Consider the following 20,226-nt stretch of genomic DNA (forward strand, 5'->3'; position numbering starts at 1 on the left):
AGCCTCGGGCTGGCAACAGGACCCCAAGGAGCAATGGAGCCTGCAGGGCTGGTGGCCTGGACCCCAGAGAAGGCAGGCTGCAGACAGCAGAATCCCAGTGGCTGCAGAAGCCGGTAGGACCCTGCAGGGACTGCTCAGAGGCCAAGACCGAGGACTTGCAGGTCAGCAGCAGAGCAGCCCCTGGGCACAGGGACGCTGGGTGCAAAATGCTACAGCCCCCCCACACCTCTACTTCCCACGCCTACGGCAGACAGGATATAGTACTTCTTCCTGTCCACTTCCCACAAGCCTGGACATAGATCCTCAGTGCTTTCCACATCAGTAACAAGAAAACTGCATGGAGGGCTGCCCCGAGCATCTGAAGGACGTACACTTCTGTTCTGCTTGGCACACATAGCCAGAGAAAAATTCGCAAAAGCCCACAGGTCTCTTAAGCGGACAGCCTCATTTCTGACACTGGCCGAGGGAAAAAATGAACAACCTCACATACAGAAACGGACATTTGCAGATCTCTTCACTCCTCCCACAATCCCACCAGCTCTCCCCACTTCTTCAGAGAGGCCCATCTGCCTCGCTGGAGAGAGATTTAGCCGTCACAGTTCCTAGGAGTGCAGTAAGCTTCCTTAGCTCACGTGTTTAACATATGGATCAGAGGTCTGGACTAAGGATAGGGAATTACAAGTGTTGGAGTAGTAAGTTCTCCATCTTTGGAAGATGTGGGCTTCACCACATTTTTCTTTTGGATTACACAACAAGCCAACCTGTTTTATGACCTGAGAGTCCATGGAAACTATTCTGTGTAGTATCGCAGGGTCCATAATAGATATTTGCAATATTTTCTTTTTCACTCTTATTTGGGAGAGATTTTCAGGACATGTCTTGCTGTAATTTCACAAGACTAACCATATGGCAGAGGCACTCTGAAAATAGAGTTACCAACTCGCTAACAAGAACAGTTGAGAATTAATTTGAGGCAATTTAATATATTTTTTGTTTTATTTATAAGGTCTCTCTAAAAGAGTGACTAGGCTATAAAAAGTCCTATTAAATTGCCTTATACATGAGCAAGTCTAGATATATTTGAACTGTACACTGTGTTCTTGTAAAGCCGGTATGATTATGTGCAATGTAACAGTACAGCCTTGAAAAACTGTGAATATAACTATTTCATTAAAACAAATTCTGTTCTGTTCATATTTCCCTCTGCTGATTGGCGCTAGGCTGTACATGCTTATTGGCAAAACTCCATAAAGAGCATTCCTAAAATTCTAGGCAAGGCCAGAGCTTTTACTGGCCAGGGCTCAACATTCTGAAGGGAAAAAAGTTCAATACTCCTCTGTTCGAGCAATACAGCTTGTCTGAACTAAACACCAATTCAAGAATTCAAAAAATTTAGCTGCAGACAAGTAATGATTCCGCTCCTGTAAGTTCCTACCGCATTTTTTAAACAGAAAAAGATATTTTGATTGGTCTGGAATTGACTTTAAAAGTTTATTAAATTGAAAAGCTTATGCTAGGCCAACTGAAAAGGTTTACAGAAAATTCAGTGTTGTCAACCTGAAATGTTCAAAAATCATGAGTCTGGTCACAAAAAAGGATTACATTAATAGTTAATATCATGAGTTGTTTTTTTTGTTTTTTTTTTTAAAAAAAAGCTTTTTTTATTGCCATTTGGGTTTTGAGTGTTTCTGGTTCATGTTTTGAAACTTTTTCCCCACAAGCAGAAGAACTAAAAAAAATTATGCTTTTGCAACGAAAGCTGAAATTCTCATAGAATCATGATTCCAGAAGCTAAGGTTTTAAGAAAAAAAAAAAACATATGGGACTGGCACTAAAAATTGCAGGAGTTGGATTTAAAAAAAATTGTAGGAAATGGATTTAAATAAAAATCTAACAAGGAACTTTAACAGGTGAAAAAATGGATGAGCTTTTGGTGAACGCTGATGAGTCAAAGCTCGACACATGCACATTTGAGATTTCCCCCACACTCTATTCCATTGACCCCATCACTTCTGCTTATCTCCATTACCCCCAGCTAATCCCTACTCTCAAATTCCTTGCAGCCTCTCATTGTCTTTTAGCTCCTTTTCATAACTAGGACTAGGTCTTCCATATCCTCCAAAAAACAGAACAAAACACCACATCAAAACCCTATCCTTCCACCCTACCTGCTTCCCCAACTACAGAACCATCCCTTGCTCTCCAAGCGTATTGTATGGGCACAGATTTCCTCCCACTCAGTTTGCCTTTAATTCAGTGGTGGGCAACCTGTGGCGGGCCACTTGCAGCCCATTGGGGTTCTATGTGTGGCCCAGGAGACATTTTGTTTACTGCTGTCAATGCAGGGTTGTCAGATTCTGCCGGTTTCCATGAAGTTTTTTTCCTACTGATATTATTAAAACGACACGCATGTAAAGCGAGGGATGTGAAGTGCATGTTGATTGCACACAACACTGATTGTGGGAGCTGTGCCCTCCTCCTATATCCAGGCCAATCACTGCCATGAAAAGTTGGCGCACACTGAAATTCTAGGTATGCAAGCACAGTGAGCAAAACTACCCTATCCCAGGAGACTGTCTTGGTTACAAATGCTCATGTGGAACACTTGCTAGCCTAGATTGCCCATCACCACTTTAATTCCTTTCCAACTGGCTTCTGCCCACCCCAACTCTACTGAAGCCACTCTTGCTAAATTCTCTAGCAACCCCTCCCTGGCTAAGTCTCGGACCCTCTACTCCCTTCTCCTTCTGTTATTTTCAACATGTATCCTCTCTGACGTATTATCCTTCTCGGGCTTTTGAGACATTGTTCTCTCTAGGGTTTTCTCCTACCTCTCATTATCCTTTAGCATCTCTTTCCCACCGCTCTCCAGCAACCTGTGGGAACAACCCAGAATTCTATCACTGAACTTTTTCCTGTCTATCAGTTCTGTATCTTATCTGAAATCTGAAGCTCTCCAAGCACTAGAAGAGACCTTTGGAATCTTTCCTTTCTCTAATGTTTAAAAGCATTCATTTATCAATCATCAGAACTGAATTTTGGTACAAAATCGTAGTTTGTTCATTCAGAACCTGAAATTGGTGTGTGAAAAGGGGACAGAGAAACGATGAGACACCCAGTCTTCCAGAAATGGGTCCAGGCAGTAATGGGTTGGTGTGGTGTGTTTTTTTGTTTGTTTGTTTTAAACAAAAAGTGCTGGTACTGCAGGGGAAAAGTTGTTGAGCTCTGACTGGAGGTGCTGGTACTGCATTCCAGGCAGTACCATCACAAAAAGAGCATTGGGTCCAGGAGGGAAAAGACGACAGCAGGAGAAAGGAAGAAGAGAAGAATTCTACCAAAATGTAATATTAAAGGAATGATCAGCAAGAAAAGGAAGAAGTTGTCCAACAAATAGAGCCAAAGTGAAGCAACTGATCTTCTGTGTGTGCCAGGAGATATTGAGAAGAATGTGTTACTAATTACTTTTATTAAGACAATTTCAGTGGAAGGAGTGAATGCCAGATTGGAGAGGATGCAGAAGAAAGGCGAAAGAGGCTTTATTACATCATGTCAACCTATTCCTGAGGTGGAATCAGAAGGGCTTTTAGCGCACAGTGTGAGGTGCATTAAGACATCTGTGACAATTCAGTTTTTCATATAGAATAAGTGCCAGCACTGATTTACCTAGCTATCTTTACTGCGCATGAAACTCAAAAGGCAAATATACTGTTCACACTATTAATGTGTGAGAAAGAATGAAGTTTCTACACTGGAATTATCACTATTTATAGTATCTAGAACCTGTAGGCCCTAATCATAAACCAAGAGACTGTTGGGCTATAAAACTCTCTCCTGTCGCTTAGAGCAGACACAGCTTAATTGGTATAGCGACAGCTGCTTGGTAGTACGGTATGCATTGTAGCTGCTCTGTCGCCAGGAGACAGCTCTCCTGACAACAAAAGTTTTAACGATGAAACAGCAGTGTAGACATAGCCTTAGTCTCTGCAGCCCTGGTAGATGCACTGAGAGGGGCTTTAATCGAAACTGGAAAGCACACAAAGAGCTAATCAAAAATCTCTTGAAGTCATTTGCATTTTCTTATTCTCAAGGACGTAAGTAGAACAAGTCAGGATTGCAGGCCCACCAGTGCAGCCTAGCCTCATCATTCAGAAAGCCTGAAGTCCATTATTAGAGGTAATTTTTCCAGGTTGTGTGAATCTTCATCATTGGCAGTTATTCAACATGCTGATTTCATGAGTTGCACTTAGATCAGAGGGGGGCAAACTATATCTTGTGGGCCACATCCAGCCGGTCACACCCTACAATCTGGCCCACAAGCTCCCTCCGGGGAGCAGGATCGTGACAGTCTTGCCGTGAGGAGCCAGCCCAGCTGGAAGGTACTTCAGGATTTTGGAAGGCACTAGATTCTTAAAGCTTGGACTGTGTGCAGTAAATATCTTTACAAAACTCACATTGGAAACTTCATTGTGTTCACGACATTTGCTAAGAATAAGAAGGCTCTGTAAGGAAAGTCAGTAAGAAAGAACTACGTATTTTTTATAGCTGGACCATGATTTTACTAGTTGCACAAATTAACAATATGACACTTATAACAAACATCAGTTCTGAACATTAGTGCAATAGTTAGGGGAAAAGGTCATTTGGAACAAAGCAGCTACCTTACCATTAAAATACTGCTTGGGCAAAATATACAATTAAAGTCTGCGAAGAAAAGTTGACACCTCTAAGACTGTTCGTGCCTCACAACTAACCCAAAGATTAGAAACAGAAACTGACCTGTCACTGCTATCTCTACAAAAGGAAAATTAGAAAATATTTTACCACATTCAAATTATTTTTAACATTGAAAACCACTGCTTTCCTTTTCAACCCATTTGCATGCTGACATGTTCAGAGAGTCTTAATCACGTTTGTGTGTACACTCACTTCCTTCCTATTTTGTTAGTCTCAAACATGCCAAAGAACTACTCCTGTTCTTTCCTATGGTGTGCTTTACAATCCAAATTGCTGGTTTGTTTTTTTCTTCCTCCATTTAGATTTCATGGATTATACTCCTAATCTACATGACTACCTGTGCACAACTTGTCTTTATAGCTATATAGATGTCTCTTCTAACAAACAGACAATCTTAATGTTAGAGAAGAAACAGGCAACCCAAGAGCAGATGGAGTAAACAGACCACTTTATTGCCAATGCAGATTTACCTTAGACCCTCAATACAACATTTTGAGTGCAATGATTTGGCAACAGTTACAATTTTCAATTTATTTTAGTATGTTAATTTACATGTTTATTACTATTTTTTTTAAATTACTTAGCAATGTTAATTTTTATACAATGAATACTAATAGGCGGGTGATGGATATTATTATATTCGCTTTTATTTATTGTTTACAGGATTTTTTTTATTAGATTAGCATTTTTATACTATATACTTTTAAAGTTAGCAGATTACAAATATTACAAAGAATATGACCCTAAAGGCTATAAGAAGATACTGAAAACACTTTGTTAAACAGGTAAATCCTTAATGCAACTTTATCACGGCAAGCATCCTGTATGTTATCACAAAGGCACCAGAGTCTGACCAATTATATGCTATTGGTACATAACACTTACAAAGAAGAATTTTGGCCTAACCTTATACTTTGACTTTGCAAAGGAAGACCATACAAGAGGAATAGGCTGCTCCTTCCCCTCCCATAGGAACAGGTATTTCCCTCTCTTACCACAATTACACTCAGTTTTGTAATTAATGAGAACATAGAAGAGACGCCACAGCTGGAGATGGAACACTGGCAGAGGTGGGCCAGGGATGTGAGGTGGCACCAAGCCTTCTCTCAGGTTCTTGGCTGGTTAGTTCTCGTTTACATGCTCAGGGTCTAACAGACTGCCATTTGTGGAGTTGGGAAGGAATTTTCCAAAGTCAGATGGGCAGTGACCCTTGTAGGGTTTTGCCTTTGCTGCACAGAAGTACAGGTCATTTGCCACGGTTATTTGGGTATAACTCACTTAATGATCCCTGCTTTTCAGTCCAAGAAGTAGCCAGGACCCTACTGGAGTTAGCCCCATCTCTCAACAGCATAGACATACCCCTTTACTAAGTAATATTCTAGAATCTAGCTGTATTACTAGTTTTAACCTAGGAGTATCACTCTCTCCCCTCTGGCTTTTTCCTCCCTTGAAAAGGACCAAAGGTTGTCAGTCACATGCAAATAGGACTTCAGTGCTCTAATTAGGACCAGTGTATGCTGAAAAGTCTCCATGTGAAAGGGAGGATTCGGGGAAAAGACAACAGCTTAGTCAGCTGGACCCTATGCAATTCAAAATTAACTTTTCTGAAATATTAGGCAGCATTCTATAAATTTTTCCTTATCTTCCTGCAAAAGTCAGACACAGATTCTGACAAGAAAGAGCGACCAATTCCTTAACCCTTTTGACACACTAATAGCTTCCAGAAAGGCTATTTTACAGACCGCTAACCAAGTAAGGCCATGTATAAAGGCTCAGAGGAAGCCTTGTTCTCCTCCTCTCCATTCTATGGAGGGATCCTAAAGATTAACTGGAACTTTGACCCCTTAATCTCCATTGTGCCCTAAAATGACCTGGGATCTCTGATCTGACTGTGCCTAGTAAGCATCTGCAGCCAAAGCACTCGCTGGTAAGGTGCTCTTGCAGACATATACAGAACCACACACTCCTGTCCAGAGGGGATACATGCACTATACCGCTATGCAGGAAGGACAGCAATTTTTTCCTCTTTGGCCCCTGACCACCAAACAATGAGGGGTGCAAATGAGGAAGCTGATTCTCAAGAGTGCTGATACAGTTGTGGTTAGACCCGATGCTTTCCTACTCCACAGAGTGAAACTTATGCATGAATACATGTTAAATATTCTCTGCAGTGACATGATGAAGGGGGGAAATAAAAAAAATATGTCTTTACTAATCAATTCTAGAATATGAGCCCACAAGAACTAACACGCATTAAACATCACTGTAAGCTTACTGAGTGTTCAAACTAAGTTCCTTCCCTATGCAATTCCACACCTCAGTATGTTTTAATTTTTTAACTTTAGCATCAATGTTTTTACCCTAAACTACTGGCACACTTGTATGAATTGCAAGATTTGTTTGTGAGAGCACGTAAGAGTTACAGAATGAAACGCTTTAAACTATTCATTAATGGTGTAGCTTAATGTTTGTAGAGGTAACATCATGGAAAAGATGGCTTAACTCTGGACTTTTTTCAAACTATTCTTTCATGTTCCTGAAGGACTCATATTCTGCCACATCACCTATGCCTTAGAGCAGGCAGCTACAGTTTAAGTCACTGGACTAGGGCCTACAGGAATGATAGGGAGCCGTCTGCTTAACATCCTGCCAGCAACAAAAGACGATTCTATATCAATCATCCTCCTTGAAGGGACATTTTAATACATCACTCAATTATTCATTTGTTGTGACATCAAAACACTATATTCTCCATCCGAAAAGTATGACAAAAATCACACCACAATAAAACAAGCAATGTAAATGCTTGATCCACAGTGCAAGAAAACAAAAGCAGTATGGCACGGAAAAAGTGCCCAATCTCATCTACTCTGCTTTCAAGGAATACATTCTAACCCAAGGGAACTTCTTTGTTCAAACATTAGCTACTCTGTTTTTTCACTAAAGCCTTGTAAGTTCCATGAGAAATCCCCTGAAAATGAATTGAAGACGTGGGAGCTTTTCAGGACTATCACTCTGCCACAACACTACACTAGTGGGGAGAAGAGAAGAACAGAGGTTCACTTCCATGATACTTATTGTAAGACACTTATCTTAACCCTGGAATCCTGGCCATATTCCAACTCTAATTATGTTCTGCTGACAAAAATTACAATCACCTAGTGATTCAGAACTAAGAAGGAGCAAAGCGCAAGCTAACCTTATACAGAGCCACTCCAGAAAGCCTGGATTTTAGCAAACCAAATCCTCTAACAGTTCACAAATCCACCTTTCCCCTCTCCTACATCTAATGAATGCTCAATAAAACAAGGCATCCTCCCTAATCACCTAGCACTCCAGTCATTCCCCTTCTATACAGTTATAACCCTTTTCAAAGCTTGTCTACATGGCAAATTACTGCTCTGCAAGACAGAGCATGAAACTACAATATACCAGCTTGCCATGCAGTAATGTCTCATATGAACATAGTTGCAGTGCTGCAAAACCCATTTCCTAATAGGTAGAACAAGATCTTTGATCTTAGGGCTTTCATTCAACCGACTGAAATTAGATGCTAATATTTTGAGTATAAAAATCTTTTACATATAGGTTATATTGATGTAAATTCTTCTGCGAGGCAGGGAAATTAAAAAAACAGCAAATATGAAAATTATGTATGGGATTTTTTTCTGAATAAAAATATAAATTTTCACAACATTAGAGTTCTTACATGGATGTGATTGGTTTTGCTTGTGTTCTGACTCGCGGGGTGGAAGGGCATCTTATAAAAACAGATCAAAATCACTAATTAATATTTGCAGGGTTGGGCCACGGGGTACAAACATGTCATTGGTTGGGTTCTTTGGGCTAAAATTATATACTCATCCTATTCTCAGCATCAGCATAGCCTTCATGATGTGCCTGCACCATTATGAGAGAAAGCCAGTATTCCTCTTAATATAAAACACAGCAAGTATTTTAAGCAAGTTTCAGACTGATAAAGTAAATTGTCAGAGAAAATCAGCCAGTATGTGACATTCAAACATGCAGCATCCTATTACAGGAAAAATACTAAGTTAAAACAACTATAAAATGCAGGTTGAACCTCTGTTGTAGTCTGGCACTCTCTAAACCGGCAACGTCCATGGTCTGGAATGATATTAGTTGGCCAGACGTCCACTTATGGCTGTGGCCAAGTTTCCCATGGCTCCATAAAGTTTGTTTAAAGTCAGAAGTTCTGGCTCTCTCTGTTCTATATGGTTATTTAGCTCTAATTTACTCCTAAATATCTTCTAAGAGCCCAGTAAGCAGTGGAACTGTTGGTAATGCTGAAAGACCAGTGGTCTTTTTAAGCACAAGATCACTTTTTGAATTTAAGTGCCATGTATGATCTCAAAAACCTTGCCCCGCCTCCTTCCTTCTTCCTGCTCACTCAGTCCTCCCTGCCCCATTCTTACACTAGGCAGGGGCAACAGGCTCCGGTCTTGGGCTAAGGGATTTGGAGTGTGAGAGGCTTTCAACTGAGCCTGGGGCATGGAGTTGGGGTGCAGGAGGGGGTTCAGGGTACAGGCTCTATACGGGAGTTTGGGTACAGGTGGCTCAGGGGTAGGGCAAGGCCTTGGGGTGCAGGAGGGGGTTCATGACTGGGGCAGGGGTTTGGAGCTGGCTCCAGCTGGACTCTGTTGACTCCTGGGTGGTGGCATAGTGGGGCTGGGCAGGCTAACCCCTGCCCTGGCCCTGCACCACTCTCAAAAGCAGCCAGCAAACTCCCTCCATCCCAAGCCCTGTTGTACTCCCCTCCCCCGTTCCGTAGAGATAGAATACAGGGTGGAAGAGTGGGAACCCTGACAACAGCGCCCTTCCTCTCCCTTCCCTGCTCTGTACTGCAAGCAGGAGGATCCCAGGGGGCGGGGCAGGAGCTCCAAGGCAAAAGGTAAGAGCTGTGCAGCAGTGCGGAGAGGCAGCTGAAGTGCTATGCTTGGTAGCCTCTTGGACAAACCAGTCAAAATCACCAGTCAGATGCTCCAAGATCTTCCAGAAGATCTCGATCCACTGGTTGGTGACCACTGCTCTAGACAATATTGACCTCCCATGGTTCAGCAAATTCTCTGGTTCAGCATCAGTCAGGTCCTGAGAGTGCCGAACTACAGTGGTAAAACCTGTATGAACGTTGTCTGGGTCACCATGAGGAAGATTAAGAATGCATGTCTTTTGAGCAGTGTTTTCTCTTGTATTTCTTATTATTACCATGCTAGTTTAATTAGTTTAAGTCAACTAAAACATCTTAAGGTTAAAATCCACACAAAAAACCTGCTTGGTAACCACAGCAAAAAACCTATTTCAAGGCCACCACACACTTAAAAAAAAAAAAAAGATCAGTTTTTCTAGGGCTGAGCAACAGTTATCAAATGAAGCCTTCATAAGAAGCTAAAATATAAGGTAGCTATGACAGATTATAAATGTTCAAAGCATATTAAATCACTTTACATATGGGGAAAATGAGGCCTAATTATGGAACAAAGAATTGGAGCTGATTTCAGTTTTGCCTTCATTGTAAGTGACTCACTTGAATAAAGAACCTCAAATTTACATGACCTGCTGTGTGCCTCAGTCAACCACAAAAAAACTGGCATCATTCAATAAATCAGTTCAGGTACTCAGTTTTTTTGCCATTAATGTAAGTACACAATCTTTTAGGAGACTTACCAGTCAGCTGATTCAGGTAAATCAGTTCTATAAGCTAACTAGGACTGTTTGATCTTCTGTGCAGATCTCTTACCAGCAATAAGTATTTTGTTCCATCCGAATCTCTCTCCTCTATGGTAACCATTGATCAGTCTCAGAGGGGTGGCCGTGTTATTCTGTTTCAGCAAAAATAAAGAGGCGTCCCGTTTTATTTCATTTTATAAAATTGTTGGTCTTTAAGATGCCACAAGACTCCTCCTTGTTTTTACCAATCAGTTTTGTACTTCTGGGATTCCTTTATCCATTTAAAAGTTTCCCTTTTTACAGAAGCCGAGGGGCACATTTCTCACTCAAAGCACTAAAGCATATGCTTAACTTAATCATATGATCAAGAACCCTTCCTAAGCAGGGATACTTTCCTGATTCAGGAACCTAAAGAGAAAGAGGCTCAGCTCTAGTCCTAAAATAGAAATTGGGAGAAAGGAAATGTCTCTGCCTTCTCTTTGTATCTTATTTAATATTGTGACAAACAAGGGACACATCTGTTTTACCTTTATGAATATGTATGTACTAGATGATTGCCCACTTACTGTAAGGCAAGCAGGAAACAAAACAATCTCTACAGATTAGACAGAGGAAGACACAGTAGTGGGGTCTGAAGAAATGCAAGCTGATCTCAGTAAAAGAGGCTATCTTAAATTAAGGATTACCTAAACTGGTAAGGAAAGATTAAGCATTAGGTACCAGGAAATGTGTTCGGTGTTTTAAGTCTGTTTCTCTCCCCTTACCAAATTTATATGAGAAATAAAGCATACTTGTGTTTGTTGGGAGTGGTTCTGAGTGACTCCCCTATGGGTTAGCTGAGACAGAATGGTAAATATGGGCTGTTGTAGGGTGCAGTAGCCTGGTGATTAGTGATGTCAAAAGTCCGACGGGTGGGGGGGGGGGGGGTTGTAAACATGTAACTGCTGAATTTTCCAGTGGTTACACATTTACATGTGGGGGGTGACTGTGGGAGCCAGCGCGCATGGGGAGCTGGCTTTTAAACCGGCTCCCTGTGCATACCAGCTCCCATGGAGTCACCTTCCCCCCGCCCCCTCCCACGCTGTTGCCTCTGATACAAAGGGAAGGCTGTAAACATAAGAGTTAAAGATACTCTTACAGACAGCAGATGAACCCTGCGTTCTAAGAGATGTGTTTGATGTCAAAGTTAAATCCCTACACCTGCAGCATTTTCAATATAGGTGAATAATTCCAGCTCCACTTACCAGAATAACATATGGTGCATTATAGGGCATTTTATGGCGCCAAGAGGAAGCATGTGTCACCCTTAGAGATTACAGAGCCTATGAAAACTACACCCCGCTATCAGCTGCTTTCAACTGTGAGTTTGTCTCCCTTAGTAGAAAACGAAGGCCAAACTCAGTGAGGTGAGAGGTTGCAAATCTGCTAGACTCCCCCTGGGCTTGCTGGAGTGGGGGAAAGGCAAAGCAGGACAACATTCCAGGGAATGGATATTTTATTTACTGATCCCAATTCCTACACCATTTTGAATACAGACTAGATTTCCCTGTTTCACAAGTGGAACTGGGACACTGTTAGCTATGAGGAGCCCGCAGACTGTGTCTGCTGACAAGTGTCTGGAAAGGCACCAAGTGATGCTGCAATTCATTTCGTACTCTGAAGAAATAATCCAGGTGATACACACTAACCGCAGCCTGCACTACAGACTGAGGAAGCCATCTGTGAAAAAAGATGATCAGAAGAATGAGTTTGTACTCAGACCTAAGCGACATTTATGCTGAACACTGTTGGGGTGCCAGCAGTGCCGCTGTGGAGTTTGTATCCGAAGGAGTAGTGGTAGCTTTACTCTCCAATAATTTGTTTTAAAAGTTACGTAAGAAGCATTTCAAATAATGTTTGCAGCAGTTTAGTAAATGTTTGTTTACTAAGACTTGTTAGTAATTCGGTTTTGAAGCTGACAGTAACACCTACATTTAGGGCTTTTGTATTCAAAACCCTGAAGTTGAACTCTTTGTAAAATGTTTCTAAATCCCTGAATATATAGACCCCTAGGCTGTGCTTCAGCAAAGACTTAGCTGACATGCAGGGAAGAGGAGGTAAGCTATGCATTAGAGATGCCACCTACCCTCCCCCATTGCTGCATCTATCAGAAGCAACAGGGGAGGATAGGGAAGGTTGCTGCGAAGCAGCCCCTATCCACAGGGGTCCCAGTAGGGAGCTGCCCCAGAGCTGGTGCCAGAGCAGCCTCTGTTCTAAGGATGTTAAATTGCGGTTAATTGACTAGTCAAGGAATCGATGGAATTTCCATCGACTACTCGACTAGTCGATAGGCACTTCCACATTGCTCCCAGCAGGGGCTATTGTACATTTCAAAGGAGGATGCGGAATTCCGGAGCCAGTGGGAAGTCCCACTGACTCCGGGCTGCATGCAGGTGCCTGCTTTGGAATGTACAAGAGTCCTCAGCATGGGCTCTTGTGCATTTCAAAGCCATAGAGTCCATGGGGCCTCGGCATTTCAAAGGGGGCAGTGCCATGGAGCCCGCCATGGACTCCCCAGCTGATCCCAAGCTCCACGGCGCTTTGGCGTTTTAAAGGGGCAGCACCGCACAGCTGAGCCATGGCTGCCTTTTGAAACGCCGCCTTGGGGTTTCAAAGCGGCAGCTCCACACAGCTGATGCCTGGCTCAGCTGTGCAATGCTGTTGCTTTGAGGTACCCCTTCTTCCCCACCCCCTTTGCTGCCTCTACCTGACAGAGGCAGCAAGGGGAGGGAGGGGAGAATCGACTAGTCAACTGAGTATCCGATAAGCATTTGCTTATTGGATAGTCGACTAGTCCTTAACACCCTTACTCTGTTCACGGCAGCCAGGACTGGATGCAGACAGGGGCTGCTTTCCCCAGCCCCTGCCCAGAGCCAGCCCTAGCTGCCACGAACAGGAGCTGCTGGACTCAGCTTGAGCAGGGACCGAGCAGTCCCAGCTCGCGCGCATGCTGGGCCTCTGCATTTTAAATGTATTAAGAGCCCAGTGGCTCTTAACACATTTAAAATGCAGCGCTGTAGTGCAGGTGGCCCGGTCCTATCAACTAATTGTATAGCTTGGTAACTCCAATTTAACATCCCTATGGTGGGTGGCTGCCCCCCAGGGCCAGCCTGGGGTGATAGGAGCTGTGCAGCCAGCCAGTGGCTGCTCCCTGGCTGCCTCCATGGTCATTCGTAAGTATAACCCCTCCCTTTCATTGTGATAGGAAACTATCCCATTCCACGCACCTCCCATTGCCCTGGCACAACCAAGCCCTGACCTTGCTTTACGTTAGCAGGAGAGGCGGCTGCAAACCAAATTTGGTGGGTCTAGCTCTTGCAATTTAGGAGGAGTTCTTGAACAAATGGACTGAGGTACATACAGATACACAGACAGATGCAAAGCTCTAAGTAGAGGAGGGATTATAGCCAGGTGGATTGAAGTCCTGATTTTTCTAATACATGAAAAATAATATATTAAAAATATTAAAAACAATTTAAAATCTTAATTTTAATTTAAATCAGTTAATTTTTTTATATTATACAAAAAAAATCACACTGCTAGTATCTTTTCTTCCTATTGAAGAATCTTATATTGCTAGATTTGATGCTTTGTACTTTTCCCTTTAATTTCCCAGTTGATACTAGAATTCCAGATTGTATGTATTTTTAAAGCCCTGCAAACTCACAGGTATCCAAATTAGCTTTACATCTGAGGGCTTCCACATCTATATATGTCAATGCGGAAATCCGCAACTCATTCTTGCAGATTCAGAAGACGACACACATTTTGTACTTTTGCCACCTAGAAGTTTCACGCTTAAAATGTTGATCAGTTCTGAAACAGACAAGCTTGAGGCCTCACTGATATTGACAATGACACAAACTCCAGATCACAATTGATAAGGAAATTCTCTGTCCTAAATTTGTAATGAACACCATCTTCAGATCTACTGAAATTTTAATAAGACAAGAAAGATGAAAATCTCTCACCTTCAGCCTTTGCTAATTTGAAATCAATGGGACTTGCACTATTAAATCACATCCTTTTGAAACTTGCCACTAAAGGTTCTTAATCATGTTTTTAGGAGCCTAACTTTTGGCCGTTTAAAAATTTTTTGCCCTATGTGTATATAAAAGTTCACAGCTGTGTTATGTACATGTCAAAATAACTACTGATTCCAGTGTTAACACTAAGCAAGTTATGCCATTAAGAATTGCTGTAAGTGAAGATACAATTTAGAGCCTAATGCTGCAAAAATTTAAGCACAGGCTTAACTCAAAGCACATGAATAGTCTCACTCAAGTCAGAAGATGGACAAGTACAAGTATATACCCTGTTTTTGTGGGATAAGGCCATAGTTTTCAAACTTTCGCCTATTGCAGATTTTGTGAAATTCAAATACGATATCCTCTCAGTTGTGGCATTTTTAAAAGTAATGAAGCATTTAAAATTTAGTTCATTATCAGTTTTAAGTACCAATATCACAAGGTTTCACATTTTGTTTCTCACAGCCTCAGCTTGATTTAAAACCAATTATTTATTTTAATTAAGTCCAGAAGTAGGGAAAAACCCCTCAATATGGGCAATACCAAAAGAAAATCTTTTTCCTAATGTCAAACTGAGTGTTGTTGATTTAGACTCCCCATTCAGGACAGACAGATCTCTGCATATCTGCAATGATCATCAACAACAAAAAACAGCAGGAAAAACTAACCTGCTGATGTCACTTCTTGCTACACCGTATCATCAGTGTTCCTCCAGTGAGCATTCTGCTTCTGACCTCAGACGTGCCAGGTCCACACCCTCAAACTACAGCCTACAACTCTCAGCCTGATCAGCAGCGAAGACCAGTGCAAAAACTTTGTAGTGGCCGAAGGGCTAGAATCTGAATTAAATCTGTCAATTGCCAAACAAGAAGTCGCCAGTATGAATTACATTCCATACATGAGTATGTGCTTTATAATCCAAGTGCAGTAAAATTCCACTTCGGGGTTTTATGTAAATGTTACTTTACGCCACAATGAACAGTTTCCTCTCTTAATGGTTTGCTATTAATAATTTGTTAGTGTTGAAGATGTTATGCACTAGCTTAGATGCTAACTTAGAATGATAAAATAATGACTCATCTCTAGACCATATTTCGGAACATACTGCTTTATTTTTACCCCTAACTATTTGAGAAGAAACTGGAACCTAAATGTTTCCAATACTCAGCACACAGAAGTAGTGCATTCCTTGTTAGATAGAGAAGCAACTCATCTCCCTAGCCACTGAGAAGGAATCAATATGGCTTTCAGATGTTCTCTCTGCACAGAGAACTTGGCTCTTGGCCTTCTGCTCTTTTCTGCCCTCTCAGTCAAATTCTCTCTGCATTTAACCTCATCTGTCACTTTATGCTGATAATCAACTGAACATAACTTTTGACTATTTCAGTGATCCCCTCTCTGTCTGACTTGATTTTGAAGCTTCATCTTAACTGCCTCTAAATTACTGTCTGTGTGACAGGTTGAATCACACAGCTACCCTTAGGGTTGTCCCCTGGTGTGCTGATCATGTCATGGACACCCACCTTCCCGCTCTCTGTGGCTCACCACTACCCTGCCCTGGTGGGCCAGATCCCCTGGTCTTCCCAAGACAAGGTACAGGGTTGGGGTTACTGTCCCCTTCAGAGCAACACAGACACTGAACCAGCTCAGTAATGGAAGGGTTCAGCTACAAGAGCTCAGCACATGAACACCCTCCCCTCTCCCCCCAAAAAGGGACCAAAACGCTAAATAAATCCATTTTACTCTGTGTAAACGTTTTATACAGAGAAAGATCATAAAGTCCACTCACTTTATCTATGAAAAAGAGATATGCACAGTGGTTGCCCCCTCCCAGGTAAAAATTAATTACACTGGGCTTTTATTAAGTAGAAAAAGTAGGATTTAAGTGGTTGCAAGTGAAAGCAGTCAAATTGAAATAAGTTACTAAAATGAAATGAACAAAAAACGCTCAGCGAGTTGTAATCCACTGAAACTTGTTAGATGCAAATTCTTACCCTAAACAGATGAGGTAGACTCTGTACCCATTTTATAGATTGAGAAACAGGATCAAACATTTGATGGGGCAATTCATTTAATGTCACACAAAGGCACTGACGAAAACAAATCGCAGTCATAAATCCTGACTTCTTCACCTTTGTCTGAACCACAATGGACTACATCAACCTTATCCTGAAACAATTTGACTGGTTTTTCATTGAGTACAAGATCCATTTCAAATCTGTCCTCCTCGAATGCTCAGATCAGGATGAAGACAGACATGCTTGTAATCTCCATGAGCCATTTCTCTACCAATGAAAGAAGTGGCAGCCTGTTCCACGTAAAGCAAACTAGACGTGAGCCTTGGATTCCTGAGGAGTTGCCTTGTTAAAACAAAATTTGGATATTCCTTCTCAGAATATGTAAGAAGCAAGTCTCATACCCACAACCTATGTCACAGAAAGCACAACAGAAAATCCAACACCAGATACCATTCTAACTGTCCTTCATTTATGGATTAACAAATATTAAAGTTTCCAGAACTCTCTGTTATTTAACCTTCAAAGAAAAAATATTTACTTGGAAATAAAAATAAAGAGGAAATGACTCTACAAAGAATCAGATGAAAAAACACCAACATAGCCATTCAAGAAGCATAATTTCCTTGGGGGGACAGATTTGGTTTTCAGATTTGATTTGGTTTTCAGATCTGACTGCTGAAATCTAGGGTGCCAGAATATTGCAAGATTAATTAAAGCAAGTGGCTGTCCATCTGACATGTAATCACACCCTGTACATTTGTATTGCTCAACTGCTCATCAAAGGAAAAAAACGAGCCACGTGAAAAATGCCACACAAAAGCATTCTAATAGAAATGTAGCCGTGTTTGTTAGCTACACCAGACTAAGACCCCAACTATCTTACCCATTACCAGGATAGCTTCCCCAATTATCACCTCTAATACCATTAGCTCACAGACATCTAACTTTCCCCACCTCTAATATCATTAACTCACAGACACTTACCTTCCTTCCTCTCCCCCCCCCCCCCCCGCATCCCCCTTCTGTTCTGAAATGTGATTTGTCCTTTTCATGTGTGTTCATTTTTTTTAATTGTATCCTTTGGTATATATGGTTGTGACTATTTTCTTCCACTATTTGATCTGAGGAAGTGGGTCTGGCCCACGAAAGCTCATCATCTAATAAACCATCTTGTTAGTCTTAAAAGCATTCTAGTGTGAAAGGGTCAGAAAAAAAGAATGTAAGCCTGCAACCGCACCATCATACGAAAATAGTAAAAGGGACCTTGCTTTGCACTGCACAGTTTCATGGGGGGAGGGGGGAATAAAACCTAAGAATCAATCAGCACCCCTTATAGATTATTGTTTTAGTCCCAGACTCTCAGCCTCCAGTTAGATACTCGTTATGTGAATTTACACACTAGCAGCTGAAAAAATAAGATTAAACACCCATGAAAAACCAAAACCATTACTCTGATTACATACTGAAGTTAAATTTTCCCTTTGAACACTTCCTTCAGGAGGATTTAATCCAAAAACAGCGTGGGTGAGGCAATATCTTTTATCGGACCAACTTCTGTTGGAGAGAAACTTTCAAGCTACACTGAGTTCTCCTTCAGGTTTAATGCCACTGCCCCAAAACTGTTATTGTTATGAGAATTAAAGATTATTACTGAATTCAAAATATTCCACTAAATCCCAGTATGGGAATAATCTCTGGAGTACAAGGTAGCACTTGAAAACATGGTATGGAAAAGGCATCAGTTGACAACCTCAATTCCATGATATGCAGTAGGTCACAGTTATTAGTGTGAGTATCTATAGTTTTACTGGATGTGGGTTTTAACTCAAATGTCTTCAGGCTTTTATATGAAAAATTAGCGATATCAGCATTCATGCAAGATGGAAGGATTTTTAAATTAAAGTAGAAGTGCTCCTGTAAGAGAGGAAGTTTTACGTGTAAGCATACTGTATGTATCAACTGCTTGTACTGAGTAAGGATACTGTTACCAAATAAAATATTCCTCAAATTCTAAGGCGAAGCAGTTAAGAAGAAAGGTGACATGTTTGCTGTCTGCATACCTTTATCGAGTACAGGAATTTGTGTTCGCTTCCAGCCGATGAGAACATTTTTCCTTTAGCAACTCACCCAGGGGATCCATTTTTCATCAGTTGGAAACCTAACAGGTTTTTTGTTTATTTTGATCATTTCCAAAAACATGACTAAAATGAATACAGCTCCTGAAGACCACTACAAAGAAGAGCCATTGTCCCCCGTCAACTAGCAAACTCTTTTTAGTTTAAGCTAAGCAGCCTCATACACCCTCTACAGTGGTGAGGCTCACTTCAGTGTTAGCTTTCTATTTGTAAGGCATTAATTTTTTTAAAAAGAATCATTATCACCTTATGGCTAAAGAAAGGAAACAAGTACAAACAAAAATACTGCTGCCACCCCGGGCTGTTTTGAAACTCAATTTTATTTTAAGACTTCTGTTAAAAGTGGGGGTGGACGTCAACGACGTACACAAAACAGAAGAGTCCAAAACCAACCTTGAGCCCCAGTTCCTGCATGGCACCTGAACTGAAATAGTAGGAACAAACTGAAATATCAATCATCATTTTGCTTTTGATAAACAGGAGTAAATAGAAGGAACTTATCCCCAACTGCCTGCACAGCCATTAACTGTCAAGAGGCTGTTCACAAGATTAACCTCACCTGATGGTGACTAGAACCATGAAACAGGACCCCCTGTCACAAGTGCGTTCAAATACAGAACGCAAAGATGGGCCCTGGCCTAAGGACTATAACAGAGTTTAAAGAGAAGCTAGATAATTTCATGGAGGTTAAGTCCATAAAAGGCTATTAGCCAGGGGATAAAATGGTGTCCTTGGCCTTTGTCAGAGGCTGGAGAGAGATGGCAGGAGACAAATCGCTTGATCATTGTCTTCGGTCCACCATATCTGGGGCACTGGTGCTGGCCACTGTCGGCAGACAGGATACTGGGCTAGATGGACCTTTGGTTGAACCCAGTACAGGCATTCTTATGTTAAGGAGCTACAATCTACAGAGGAGACAAGAGCACAGATGGGGGGCTATAAGTAAACTATAGACAATATTAGTCAGCACGACAGGCAGAGGACTCGCGCTCTTACAGCATCCCGGCGAAGGAGAGTTTTGAGAAGAGATCAGATAGACCGCAGTTGCTTATGCAAAAGTAGTTCAGATTATAATAGAGAAGAAACATTTTTTTCCCCTCAAGCCAACAGGTTTCTGTCAAGAGTCGAATCAGAAGGCTAGTGAAGCTAGTGCAAGAGTCATGAGGGCTTTACTGACCATTTTGTATACATAAAGAGATTCCTAAAGACAGCTTGTGTTATTGCCAGTTACCTTGTACCAAGGAAACAAAAATGAATCGGCAGAAAGGTGGGTCTGATTATCAATAAATCTCTTGAATTTTAAAACATGAAGAGGCACTTAAGCTATTAAGTTATACAACGGATTTTTTATGTAGCTAGTTTTTGCCTCACTTCTTGGAGGAAAGTTTGAGTGAATAGAGAAGGAGCTTTCAAGCTCCTTTATTTGCAGGAGTCAAACAGAGGAAAGGGGTGTCACATTTTTCTTAATGTTCAGCCAATGTTTTTAAATGAAAGCTAAGTATAACTGATGCTGTAATCAGTAAAACTCTAATTACATGCAGTTTTCCTTACAATTACCACACCAATAGAATTCTTAGTTTAGGA

The 20,226-nt window shown here is 41.4% G+C and overlaps 1 protein-coding gene across 12 annotated transcripts in view; it reads right to left on the reverse strand.

Annotated features, from left to right (window-relative positions):
• The window catches only part of MYO9A (myosin IXA), a 307,802-nt gene that overhangs the window by 183,673 nt on the left and 103,903 nt on the right, over positions 1-20,226 (reverse strand). Inside the window, exon 2 of one of the 12 annotated variants that reach the window (XM_075897526.1) lies at positions 10,493-10,574. The exons of the other annotated variants lie outside the window; for them this stretch is intronic. Coding sequence (XP_075753641.1) covers positions 10,493-10,543 — 51 coding nt within the window. The 5' untranslated portion in view covers positions 10,544-10,574. The remainder of the gene's footprint in view (positions 1-10,492; positions 10,575-20,226) is intronic. 12 annotated transcript variants of the gene reach the window in all.

The sequence above is a fragment of the Pelodiscus sinensis genome, chromosome 14, assembly GCF_049634645.1.
Source record: "Pelodiscus sinensis isolate JC-2024 chromosome 14, ASM4963464v1, whole genome shotgun sequence".
NCBI classification, from domain to species: Eukaryota; Metazoa; Chordata; order Testudines; family Trionychidae; genus Pelodiscus; species Pelodiscus sinensis.